General features: G+C 39.9%; 1 protein-coding gene across 1 annotated transcript; it reads right to left on the bottom strand.

The window, feature by feature from the left end:
- Positions 1 to 8,286: 8,286 nt before the first annotated feature.
- LOC124284632 lies at positions 8,287 to 13,119 on the bottom strand. The gene is made up of 2 exons (XM_046720736.1): positions 13,050 to 13,119; positions 8,287 to 9,910 (listed from the first exon to the last, which is right to left on the bottom strand). The coding sequence occupies exon 2, from the start codon at positions 9,903 to 9,905 to the stop codon at positions 8,877 to 8,879; it is 1,029 nt and encodes a 342-aa protein (XP_046576692.1). The 5' UTR covers positions 9,906 to 9,910; positions 13,050 to 13,119; the 3' UTR covers positions 8,287 to 8,876.
- Between the last annotated feature and the right edge of the window lie 1,985 nt (positions 13,120 to 15,104).

Genomic DNA, 15,104 nt, shown 5'->3' with positions numbered 1-15,104 from the left:
TGTATCCTATCAGTATAAAACGTTGATGAAGTCGGAGATGGGTCTAGTCAAGGGGATGAACCAGTCGGGTGTTTCACATCGGGCCTATCTGAAGATGGAACAAGAGACTCCACAAGTTAAAATGAACTGACATATCTAGATGATTTATATTTTGTAATTTTGTTAATGAAACTGTTATATACATATATATATATAATGGGTTTTTTAAGAGAAATATATTGCTAATAGTAAAGGTTCATTGAGACATTCTCTTTTTGGTGTCTTTGTTTCAATGGTAAGTGTTCGATCCCCTACATGGGTACAATGTGTGAAGCCCATTTCTGGTGTCCCCCGCCTGGATATTTCTGGAATATTGCTAAAATAAGAGCGGCGTAAAACTAAACTCACTCACTCAATGATGAATACTGTCATAAAAAGCAGTCGCGAGCGCACTAAGTAAGAGGCGTTCGTAAAATATCCCATGGAAACCAGCTTTTTGCATCTGTCTACATCATCGCGGAGAGAGAGAGAGAGAGAGAGAGAGAGAGAGAGAGAGAGAGAGAGACAGAGAGAGAGAGAGAGAGAGAGAGAGGAGAGAGAGAGAGACAGACACACACACACACGCCACCCGTGAACATCCGGGTTAGAACATTGATCTTCAGTGACCCATGCTTGTCGTAAGAGGCGACTAACGGCATCGGGTGGTCAGGCTCGCTAACTTGGTTGACACATGCCATCGTTTCCCAATTGCGGGACACATGCAAACGGTTCCCAATTGCGCAGATCGATGCTCATGCTGTTGATCACTGGATTGTCTGGTCCAGACTCGAATATTTACAGACCGCCACCATATAGCTGGAATATTGCTGAGTGCGGCGTAAAGCTAAACTCACTCACTCACTCACACACATACACACACGCACACACACACACACACACACTCACTCACTCACACACACACATACACACACGCAATTTTCCAACACATGTATATACATATGTACACTGGCAAATTCGTGTTATGCAATTATATGTGTGTGCATGAGTGCGTGTGTATTTGCGTGCGTGATTGAGTGCAGGCCCAACGAGAGTTCTCAGATGTTTCTTTAGGTCAGCGGTCTAAGATGTTTTCTGGTGCACATGTACCAGTAGGCTCGAATATATATACTGGTATGTCCACACTAATCAATCAATTAAAGAGTCAATTTTAGTTCCTTATTTTACACTTTTATACTTCAAATTTACAAGAGCATCAACACCATGTTCATCACTATCCTCCGGCAACGGCCTGTAGCATCTGAGAAAGTTCAGATCATTTAGCACTGGCAGATCCCATCACACATACCTGTGTCGTGGATGCCTTTGATTGGCAACCGGTGAAGATCCGGGTTAGAATTGATCTTCAGCAACCCATGCTTGTCGTAAGAAGCGAGAGACTCTTGTATTTCACCAAAGTGTTGATTGCTTTAAGAACTTACTATTTTCGCAGACTCTTATGCTAGTGCCAAGTCTCTGAATAGATATAACAAAGGAGCCCCACTGAGATGGAAGATTCCGAACCTGAGGAAATCTAGACTTACTTCATTTAGCGCTTAAGACTAAATAATGTCTGTTCGACAGGCTAGTAGACTCTGTGTAACTCTATGTTGTCGTCTTCATCACTTCCGTGGTCTTTTCAAAATGCTTGATCTCAAACAAATATAGACGTTTTGTGACGTCGGTTCTCAACACCTGTATTTAAGGACCCGAGGAAACCAGCTGTGACCGAAAATATTATCTAAAATCGTACAAGTTAATAAACTTAAAAAACCTACAAAAACATTTTCTGTCGACTGAAATTTTTACCAGTGGTATCATCCGAAAATCAAGACTATATTTACACCCTTCCATGTTAGCATACTTAGAATAAGAGCACATGTAAGAGAACGCGGATGAGTGAGTGAGTTGAGTTTTTCGCCGAACTCAGCAATATTCCAGCTATATGGCGGCGGTCTGTAAATAATCGAGTCTGGACCAGACAATCCAGGGATCAACAGCATGAACATCGATCTACGTAATTGGGAAGCGACGACATGTGTCAACCCAGTCAGCGAGCCTGACCACGTGATCCCGTTAGTCTTACGACAAGCATGGGTTACTGAAGATCAATTCTAACACGGATCTTCACGGGTCAGAACGCGGATGAATAGGGGCAAGTATACCAGCCTTGAAGCGATATGCAAAAGGGGTAGGATAGCCTAATAGTTACAGCGTTTGCACCTCACGCCGAATGTCGAGCTTCGATTCTGCATTGAATGTGAATTCATAATCGATGCGATGCAATTGCAAGCACGTGTTTGCTGTCGAATGTTTGTAACACTTTTAGCTGCAGAGTATACATGTATATAGTGACTTCGGCGGTCACACATCGTGGCTGTGGACTATATAGATCAAAATATGTGGTTCATTACCTTGATTTACACATAGTGTTATAAGACTATGTATATTTTTATCGCCACGTTAAATGGTTGCACACTGTCGCCATTATGGCAGCCGCACGTAATACCAACATATTCTATCTGTAAAAACAATCTGAATGTGCCCTTGCATGTAATGGCGGACGGAGTGACTGCATCATGCACGATACTCCTTCACTGTAATCTTCACAGTGACACGAGCTGGAAAACCATTTCAGTGGATATTTCGTGGAGATTACTCTTCGTCGACTGTAGGCGTAGAGAACAGGACACGTGCCATTCACTACGTGGGATAGCCTACTGGTTAAAGCTTTCGCTCGTCACGCCAAAATTCCGGGTTCGATTCCCCACATGGGTGCAAGCCCATTTTTAGTATCGACTGCAGCGATATTGCTGGAATATTGCTATAAGCGGCGGAAATATAAAACTCACTCACTTACATGACTGCCTAAACTCTGGAACACACAAACCAGGAATGATCTATAACAATCGTTAATAATATCGTTGTCAGTATCACGACGTATCACACACATTATCAATATACTCACGCTGTCACACAGTGTAATATGTCAATATAAACGTTTATATGCATGTAGGAAGGTTTAAGTGGCCATATAAATATTTCATTACATAGAATAGTGTTGAGTAATGTCAGCACACGGGACGCAGCGAAATTGACTTGACACATTTTGTAAGTAGGAGAGTAGAAAAACGCTTGTCGCTAGTGGTAGTGTGGCGGCATGTGTTACATGTATTGATAAACATGCATGCTGCTGCAGTAAACTAAACACGTGTCAGTTGTAAACTCAGTTCATGCTGATAATATGAAGCTCAGTTGGAAGAAATTCCTCAATTCCCCAGAGCGAATATGCATTATTTGGACAATCTCGCTCGGAAACTATACCGTTAAAATGAAAAAGTTTATGTATGTATATATCTTATGACATTCCATGGACCGCCTTCGTGGTGTAGTGGTTAGAGCGTCCGCCCGGAGAGCGGAAGGTCGCGGGTTCGATCCCCGAACCGCGTTATACCAAAAGACGTTAAAATATGGTACTTGTTGGTCCCTGCCTGGCGCTCGGCATTAATGGGTACAACAAGGACTGGTCGGCTCGGAGTCAGTATAATGTGTCTGAGTAGGATATTCATGCTTCACTGCGGCATGGTATCTCAATGGGCTAGCACTGTAAAACCAGCTTCAGTCTGGGCTAGTACAAGCAGCCACACATACATATACACACGCATGCACGTTGTCGTCTGAGCGAAATATTCTCAAGCACGACGTTAAACCCAATTTCACCTCACCTCACCTCACCTCACCCAATTTCACCTCACCTCACCTCACATTCCATGCTTATCATAGGAGGCTACTGACGGGATCGGGGGGTCAGACTCGCTGACTGAGGTAGCACATGACTTCGTATCCCACTTGTGTAGATCGATGCTCGTACTGTTGATCACTGTATTGTCTGGTTCAGACTTAATTATTTACATGTAGGAGAAATATATTATTTAGCCAGTGTGAAAAAGAATTGCATTGTTGCAAGGTCTTTCTGAGAGAAAAATGTATTTGGGCCTACAGTTTTAATCAAAGAAATAATCTCGATTTTTAGGCAGAGGCTGAAAATATCTGGTCTCCAAACGAACACCCAACAAAATATATACAAAAAAACTTCCCCACTGATTGTTTCATATACAACCATGTGTGACAACATAGAGCCACACCGTTTCAATCCAAGACTTTCAACACTTGTGTTTGCCTGATAGCATGCAATGGCTGGAATTTCATGATGTGGTATGAAATTATATATGGCATGTACAATAATCCTTTGATATGCATTTCCATAAGCCTTTACAAATTACTTATCTCAACTGACCATTCGTTTTATTTTTGTAAAGCCATATATCGTCACGTAAACCCATATATAGTCACGCACACTTACATATCGTCATGTAAACCTATATACAGTCACGTAAACCCACATATCGTCATGTAAACATACATATTGTCACGTAAACCCACATATCATCACGTAAACCTACATATCTTCATGTAAACCCATACATCGTCACGTACAGTCACTAATCGTCACGTAACCCAAATATCGTCATGTAAAATATATATTGTCACATAACCCACATATCATCACGTAAACCCATATATCGTCACGTGCACTCACATATCGTCACGTAAACCTATATATCGTCAAGTAAACATATACATTGTCACAGAAACCCACATATCGTCACGTAAACATATATAAAGTCACGAAAACACACATATTGTCACGTAAACCCATATATCGTCAAGTAAAAATATATATTGTCACATAAACCCATATATCATCACGTAAACATATACATCGTCACGCAAACCTACATATCGTCATGTAAACCCATATATCATCAGGTACACTCACGTATCGTAATTGAAACCCATATATCGTCACGTAAACATATATATCATCATGTAAACCCACATATCGTCACGTACACTCACATATCGTAACGTAAATCCATATATCGTCATGTAAACATATATGTTATCACAAAAACACACATATCGTCAAGTAAACACATATATCGTCACGTAAACATATATATCGTCACGAAAACCAACATGTCGTCACGAAAACCCTTATATCATCACGTACACTCGCATATCGTCATGTAAACCCATATATCATCACGTAAACATACATATCGTCACGCAAACCCATATACCGTGATGTAAACATATATATCGTCACGTAAACCTACATATCATCATGTAAACACATATATCGTCACGTACACCCATGTATCGTCATGTTAAACCATATATTGTCACAAAAACATATATATCATCACGTAAACCAACATATCGTCGAGTAAACCCATATATCATCACGTACACTCACATTTCATCAGTAAACATATATAACATCACGTAAACCCACATATTATCACGTAAACCCACATATTGTCACGTAAACCCATATATCGTAATGGAAACACATATATTGTCTCGTACAACCTACATGTTGTCACGTAAACATATATTTCTTCACGAAAATCCACATATCATCACGTACACCCATGTATCGTCACGTACACTCACATATCGTCATGTAAATCCTATATATAGTCTCGTAAACCTATATATAGTCACATAAACACACATATCATCATGTAAACATATATATTGTCACGTTAACCCATGTATCGTCACGTAAACCCACGTCTCGTCACGTAAGCCTATATATCGTCACGTAAAAACAATGTATCGTCAAGAACACTCACATATAGTCACGTAAACCCATATATCGTAATGAAAACACATATGTTGTCTCGTACAACCCACATATCGTCACGTAAACATATATTTCTTCACGAAAATCCACATATCATCACGTAAACCCATGTATCGTCACGTAAACCCACGTCTCGTCACGTAAGCCTATATATCGTCACGTAAAAACAATATATCATCACGTACACTCACATATTGTCACGTATACCAATATATCGTCATATAAACCCACATATTGCCAAGTAAACCTATATATCGTCATGTAAACCCACATATCATTATGTAAACCAATATATCGTCAAGTACACTGACATATCGTCATGTAAACCTATATATCGTAATGTAAACATATATATTGTCTCGTACAACCCACATATCGTCACGTAAACATATTATATCGTCACGTAAACCCACATATCATCACGTAAACCCATATATCATCACGTGCACTCACATATCGTCACGAAAACCCATATATTGTAATGTAAACCCATATATTGTCACGTACACTCACATATCGTCATGTAAACCTTTATAGTCTCGTAAACCTATATATGGCCACGTAAACCCACATATCGTCATGTAAACATATATTGTCACTTAAACCCAAATATCGTCACGTAAACCGAGGTATCGTCACGTAAGCCTATATATCGTCACGAAAACCCATATATCTTCATGTGCACTCACTTATCGTCACGTAAACCCATATATCGTCACGTAAACCCACATATCGTCACGTCAACCTATATATCGTCACGTCAACCTATATATCGTCACGTAAACCCACATATCGTCACGTCAACCTATATATCGTCACGTAAACCCATACATCGTCAAGTACACTCACATGTAGTCACGTAAACCCATATATCGTAATGGAAAGACATATATTGTCTCGTACAACCCACATGTTGTCACGTAAACATATATTTCTTCACGAAAATCCACATATCATCACGTAAACCCATATATCGTCACGTACACTCACATATCGTCATGTAAACCTATATATAGTCTCGAAAACCTATATATAGTCACATAAACACACATATCATCATGTAAACATATATATTGTCACGTTAACCCATGTATCGTCACGTAAACCCACGTCTCGTCACGTAAGCCGATATATCGTCACGTAAAAACAATGTATCGTCACGTACACTCACATATTGTCACGTATACCAATATATCATTATGTAAACCCACATATTGTCAAGTAAACATATATATCGTCACGTAAACCCACATATCATGATGTAAACCCATATAATATCGTCAAGTACACTGACATATCGTCATGTAAACCTATATATCGTAATGTAAACATATATATTGTCTCGTACAACCCACATATCGTCACGTAAACATATTATATCGTCAAGTAAACCCATATATCATCACGTACACTCACATATGGTCATGTAAACCTATATATAGCCTCGTAAACCTATATATAGTCACATAAACCCATATATCATCACGTACACTCACATATCGTCACGAAAACCCATATATTGTAATGTTAACCCATAAATTGCCACGTACACTCACATATCGTCATGTAAACCTTTATATAGTCTCATAAACCTATATATAGTCACGTAAACCCACATATCGTCATGTAAACATATATTGTCACTTAAACCCAAATATCGTCACGTAAACCCACGTATCGTCACGTAAGCCTATATATCGTCACGAAAATCCATATATCGTCACGTACACTCACTAATCGTCACGTAAACCCATATATCGTCACTTAAACCCACATATCGTCATGTAAACCTATATATCATCACCAAACCCATATATCGTCACGTACACTCTCATATCGTCATGTAAAACTATATATAGTCACGTAAACCTATATATAGTCACGTAAACCCGCATATCGTCATGTAAACACATATTGTCACTTAAACCCACATATCGTCACGTAAGCCTATATATCGTCACGAAAACCCATATATCGTCACGTACACTCACTAATCGCCACGTAAACCCATATATCGTCACGTAAACACACATATCGCCATGTAAACCTTTATATCATCACTAAACCCATATATCGTCACGTACACTCTCATATCGTCATGTAAAACTATATATATGCTTATGCTTATATGTAGTCTTGTTAACCCACATATCGTCACGTTAACCCACGTATCGTCACGTAAGCCTATATATCGTCACATACACTCACTAATCGTCACGTAAACCCATATATCGTCACGTAAACACAGATATCGTCATGTAAACCTATCTATCATCACTAAACCCATATATTGTCACGTACACTCTCATATCGTCATGTAAAACTATATATAGTCACGTAAGCTTATATGTAGTCTCGTTAACCCACATATCGTCACGTAAACCCATATATCGTCGCGTGCACTCACTCATCGTCGCGTAAACCCATATATCGTCACGTACAATCCCATATCGTCATGTAAAACTATAGATAGTCACGTAAGCTTATATGTAGTCTCGTTAACCCATATATCGTCATGTAAACTCATTCACGTAAAACTCATGACGTTGAGTTTAAGTTATTTTATTGCTACAAGTTAACAATATTCATGGTCAACAATGATTCTAAGATACGGTTTGCACAATTCCGCGGCATTAGCACCAGTATTTCAACAATATATCAGTAGATACAGAGTCACATGAGCTTGACATGGATTTTAACATGATAATCTAATGGCACATGCAGGAAATTGTGAGTGAATATTGCTTTACCCAGCATCAGCAGGCTTGCAGCCATTCCAGGTAATATAAACTGTTAGATCCTAACATCACATGGTAATATAAACTCGTATCAACTAAACTAACGGGCAAAAGAAACGATACCAAAATTTAATTTGATAATTTGGACTTTATTCCTTCATTTATACAGTGACTTAATGGACATGTTTTTATTGCTACAGTAACTCCAATGGAGTGACTGAGTGCATGTTGCCCATACACCTGTTATTAATATTCACTGTCCTGTTATCACAATGGTGGTTTGTCGTTCTGTAATATCAGTGATTTCGACTTGGTATCATTTCTTTTGCCCGTTAGTTTATATCAAGTTATCGACTATAACATGTCAAAACAGCTAAATTGTGAACCTCAAAAAGCATCGAATTTAGGCATCAGGTCGTTCCTGTAATCAACTCTGCGTCTCCATAGTATATGTATCTCATGATGCTACCAGCTGTTGTGTTCCATGTTTTTATATTTTCTCGGTTCCGTTCCTTTTTCCTCCTTGGACCAAATCTCATGTATAGATGCACCACAAAGTTGTTATTCTCCCAATTCCATCTCAGAGGACCAAACAGGTATTTAAGTTCTAAATAATTCGGACGACAGAGAGTTGTGGGCTCAATGTGAATCAAGTTTGGGTGTTGCTGTGATAACAGATATGGCATCATGACGGAATGTTTGGACCAGACTTTGTCGTCAAATTCTGCATACGTCTTGTGCCATATTCGGAAGAAGTCAGACCATGGTTTAGAAAACATAATTCCATTGGCTAAAACCCATGGTACCGCGTGACCCATTGTGACGTCGTGGACTAAAAGAGGGTCAATTGGGTTGACGACTATAGAATCGGTGTCGAAATACATCCCTCCATACTCCAACAGTGCTTCGAGTCTCACAATATCAGCGACATGCTCTATAACCCTGACGTCATTGCCTCTGATCTTGGTGGGTCTGTCTCTGTGGACGAGGTACAGATTCTTCACCTTCTGTTTCGTCTCTTCCCAATATTCACCAACCGGGAGGTTGTCATGCCAGAAGTAAATCTTCTCTGGCTTCGCGATACGGGACGCGGCAAGGACTGCTATCATATAATGAAATCGGAATGTAACATTCCCATTTGTGAAAAGACAGAAATGGACTATTCTTGGTACAACAGGAACAGCATGGTCAGCTGTGGCATTTACATTCACAGGCCTTTCAACAAGCTCATAAAAATTCGTCCGTTTATAGTAGTAAATATCTGTCGGGTGTGTTTTGTGTTTACAGATGTTGACTTCAATGCAGAATGGAGACCTTGGCGGCCATCTTGACTTTGTCCCCGATGACGTCATACGATGTTCGGTGAAGATGTTTTTCATGATGAAAAGTAAGATGCCACAACACAACACAGTGAGAACTCGCTTCGGATGCAATCTCATCGTACCTACAATTCAAATGACATAATTTAATCGATTATCAGGTAGTTGCAGAGCATCTTGCAATAATCAGATGGCTCAATGTTTGAGCATATGCAATATGGGGTGATAACCTTTGCACTATACACTGCCAGGAAAAATACACATTTATTAGTGGACACACACTGACAGCGAGCCAGAACATTCGTAAATCGTAACTACTCGCCTCTTTCCGTCACCTACAAGAAGACTCGTACCTATATATAGTACGCCATTATTTACAGGAATCGTGGCAGACCAATCAAATCGCGTAGTAAAACGCATTTCGAAGCATGAAAATGGCGGCACAGTCGAAGTTTGAAACTTCTCTAAACAATGCAAAGCACAATTATAACACTTTAGAATTGTATAGTATGAGGTGAGGTGAGGTGAGGTGAGGTGAGGTGAGGTGAGGTGAGGTGAGGTGAGGTTAAATTGGGTTTTACGTCGTGCTTGAGAATATTTCGCTCAGACGACGACGTGCATGCGTGTGTATGTGTATGTGCGGCTGCTTGTACTAGCCCAGCTGGTTTTATAGTGCTAGCCTACTGAGATACCATGCCGCAGTGAAGCATGAATACCCCACTCAGACACATTATACTGACTCCGAGTCGACCAGTCCTTGATGTACCCATTAATGCCGAGCGCCAGGCAGGGACCAACAAGTACCATATTTTAACGTCTTTTGGTATGACGCGGTCGGGGATCAAACCCGCGACCTTCCGCTCTCCGGGCGGACGCTCTAACCACTACACCACGGAGGCGGTCTTGTATAGTATGAACAATAACATAGTTAGAATGGTAAAGTTTAAATGTTGTACTATACAGCCAAGATAGTATATATATATGTTCTGAAACAAACTGTATATTCTCCAGGTATGTTGAGTCAGTGTAAAACAATTATCTGTATCTATAGAATGATAAAAATGCATCTTTCCAAAAAAGATTGCTGATATTAAAACAGATCCAAGTGAAGCAAGCCTTGAAATTGGCCATTACATAGGCTGACATTTTTACTTTTACAGAGATATATCTCTTGATTGTTGCAACTGAGTCCATAAAAGGCTTGATTTTAGTCATTCTTATTCCTTCATTATTATACTTTTTCATGTGTATTTTCTTTATCTTATCTGTTATATCGTTCCATATAAAAATGAAAATATCTCCTCGATTTCCTTACTAAAGGTGTAGGAGGATAAGACAGCTGGTGGAATGATAAAAGATGTAGATAGTGCTTAGCTTTTGATAATGGTAATATTAATAAACCAATGTAAGAATTCCAGTTTCCTAAAATGTCTCTGTTATGTTTCACTATAATTTGTTTATATTGATAACCCAATTGAGCGTTTATGGTTATTCACAAACATCAAACATTAAGATAATGAATTTTTAAATCCATCATAGTTTAAAAGACATGTAAAGTTAGATGAGGTGCCCTTAAGCAAGATGCTAGTCCGTCTAAAACAATTGTGCATCATTAGCATAGTGTCCTAACGCGTGTTCTCCTTTATTTTAGACAATTCCTCTTATATAAGGATTGTTTATTCAAATAATTCCTAAACGTTTGGCTACAAACAAAACTATATTTGGCGCAATTGTGTCCGCTGTCTAGAGATATTTGCATTATGAAGGAATTCTGATAAATGGCCGTTGTGAATAACGCAAAATAATATTCCATTGTCACACCTGAGGCCCGAAACCGAATTTTCTCAATTTTGTAAAACAAACTGTTTAGAGACATTATCAAAAACATTTCAAATCCTGTCAATAATAATAGCTCTTTTATATTTTGTCTCTTTGTTTTAGCCTGGTGGTTAAGGCGTTCACTCGTCACGCTGAAGACCCGGGTTCCATTCCCCACATGGGTACAACGTGTGAAGCCCATTTCTAGTGTCCCCCGCCGTGATATTGCTGGAATATTGCTAAAAGCGGCGTAAAGCTAAACTCACTCACTCACTCGTGATCATGTTCTACTCTTTCTACAATGCATGGGTGCACCATTAACTAAGCATCACTTATAAAACACAGTTACTTTTTCTGTCAGTATATCATAAACAGTCACATGTTATATAAATATTTCTGAAACAATCTTTAACGCATTTCGCTTCACATCATGTAATTTTTATACAAAATCGCCAATGACGACATGATCTGTAATAAAGAATTTAATGTAAACAGTACAACTATGGTAGCTGTCATCGATAAGCTATACAGAACAATGCAGAAGAGTACTTCTTACACACGTCATAAGGAGTGAATGAGTTGGGTTTTACGATGCTTTTAGCAATATTCCAGCAATATCACGGCGGGGACACCCGAAATGGGCTTCACACATTTTAACCATGTGGCGGGTGTTCGCGCTATATCGAACAATTGATCTGTGTTTACGTTAAATATTGATTTGTTTGAATAGTTCGGTAGTTAGCCGCGTCATATGTTCCCAACACGGCGTAATAGGAAATAGGAGACAGGGAAAAAAGTCCCGATAGATATCGGTAGATAAAGAGTTAGGAACGTTTATTTGAAATCTGTCTTCGAGGCTAAGAACGGAATCGAGCGGTCAGCGTCCTCTTTGATATGGTGGTCGTGTCATCGAATCCGATCAAGGAAGATCGAAGTTCATGGTATCAGTCACTGAAATGGCTGGTGGTAAATCGATAAGAAAGCTACAAACAACAGATGGAAGGACGGACGGACGAATGGACGGACTCAAAGACAGATAAAATTAAACATTTTCACGCCGCTTTTAGCAATATTCCAGCAATACCACGGCGGCGGACACCAGAAATGGACTTCACACATTGTACCCTTGTGGGCAATCGAACCCGGGTCTTCGGCATGACGAGTGGACGCTTTAACGACTAGATTACCCCACCGCCCAAAGTCATGTAGAGAGACACCTATCATCAGCGACCACACGTCAGCACCATGTGTAAGATGTCGACCTGAGACCTGGCTCACGGACAATCAAGACACCTGACACGTCAGTTTCTTACAACTTCTCTGCTGTTGTCACTATTTCATCTGTCCTCATTCTGTGTCTAGCGTGTTCTCACAGGTTTCACACAAAAGATAGTAGAGATTGTACATTGTATACGAAAACAACTTCACTTAAAGTTCCGTGCTTACCTATACAGGTCTTGTTTATCCACGCCCATACATACAAATTGTACTTCAGTTAACACTACAAGGCGCCAGCTGGCGTTTTAGCTTTATGCCGTGAATGTAAAGCTCAATAACTCGATAACTATATTCATAATTCGAGATATCTGGACCCCGCTCACAAAGCTATCGTAGCGCTACGACTGTCGTACCACCTATACTGTAGCATAGACATGCGACAGTCGTAGCGTTACGAATGCTTTGTGAGCGGGGCCCTGGTGTATTACAAGTTAAATTAAATATAGGTAGGAGCATCGTGGTACGATGACTCAACGTCTACTTTGACAATGTACATAGCGATGTATCGGTTCAATGTACACCTTTACTGCAGTTTGATACTCCTGCTAAATCCCCGATTAGTTTAGTCTTGAGTGAATTGGATCTGGGTTCACATAAAGATAGGGTGACTTGGGCCTGGTTCACATAACAATAGTATGACTTGGGCCTGGTTCACATAACAATAGTATGACTTGGGCCTAGGTTGAGATGACAATAGTGTGACTTGGGCCAAGGTTCAGATGACGATAGTATGACTTGGGCCTTGGATCACATAACGATAGGGTGACTTGGACCAAGGTTCAGATGACGATAGTATGACTTGGGCCTGGTTCACATAACAATAGTATGATTGGGACTAAGTTCAGTTGACGATATAATGACTTGGGCCTAGGTTCAGATAACGATAGGGTGACTTGGGCCAAGGCTCAGATGACGATAGTATGACTTGGGCCTTGGATCACATAACAATAGTATGACTTGGGCCTAGGTTCAGATAACGATAGGGTGACTTGGGCCAAGGTTCAAATGACGATAGTATGGCTTGGGCCTTGGATCACATAACGATAGGGTGACTTGGTTCTAGGTTCAGATTATGATAGTATGACTTGGGCCTGGTTCACATAACAATAGTATGATTGGGACTAGGTTCAGATAACAATAGGTTGAATTGGGCCTAGGTTCAGATAACGATAGGGTGACTTGGGCCAAGGTTCAGATGACGATAGCATGACTTGGGCCTTGGATCACATAACGATAGGGTGACTTGGGTCTAGGTTCAGATAACGATAGGTTGAATTGGGCCTAGGTTCAGATAACGATAGGTTGAATTGGGCCTAGGTTCAGATAACGATTGGATGACTTTGGCCTAGGTTCAGATAACGATAGGTTGAATTGGGCCTAGGTTCAGATAACGATTGGATGACTTTGGCCTAGGTTCAGATAACACTTGGGCCTAGGTAAATATGTGTATTCACTTCAGTGGGCATTTGTCAAAAAAGACAGCTTCACATTATAACGTGATACAACAGGAACAAGGTGGAGGACAATTAACGCTTTGCCAGCTCTCTTACCAGCAGATGAGGCAGCATTTTGTCAAAGTTAACCATACTGTTATTTTTTGAGGCAGCTACATATTCTACTTCTGTTATGTCCTTAAAACTTATAAATGTGAAACTGAAGTTAGATGAAGGCAGTTTCCTTATATATTTGCAGTATACATATTATCCTTTGTACCCTAAAGGATATGATTAATGAAACCATATTCAATATTTGTCTCCAAAACTTGTCTACATGTATACAATCGACATAGATATGTACATTACTCTCTGGCTCTAGTTGACGAAATGTACATACATTGCCATTTATTGTTTTCATAGAGTCAGAGTAATCATTTCGGAGTCCATTCCAATAGTCTAATAGTTTAATAGCTCTGGTATATTTCCTGTAAGAAATCTAGGAGGAAATATGTGTCCATGACACAGAGACACATGGCATGTTTACCCATTTATATCAGAAGGAGTGAGTGAGTATGGTTTTACGCCGCTTTTAGCAATATTCCAGCAATATCACGGCGGGTGACACCAGAAATGGGCTTCACACATTATACCAATGTTGGGAATCGAACCCGTGTATTCGGCGTGACGAACGAACGCTTTAACCACTTGGCTACGCCACCAACCCTGTAGCAGAAGGAAGTGAACCAGGCTCACTTCCTTCTGCTACAGGGTTGGTGAAATGTTGGTG

This window comes from Haliotis rubra, unplaced genomic scaffold (assembly GCF_003918875.1).
Source record: "Haliotis rubra isolate DU_JTF1 unplaced genomic scaffold, ASM391887v1 Scf340, whole genome shotgun sequence".
NCBI classification, from domain to species: Eukaryota; Metazoa; Mollusca; class Gastropoda; order Lepetellida; family Haliotidae; genus Haliotis; species Haliotis rubra.
The sequence above is the reverse complement of the archived record's forward strand: the minus strand, read 5'-3'. Positions and strand labels throughout refer to the sequence as shown.

Coding starts and splice junctions, on each gene's coding strand:
- LOC124284632 (XM_046720736.1), bottom strand. CDS start 9,905: ATGAGATTGCATCCGAAGCGAGTTCTCACTGTGTTGTGTTGTGGCATC.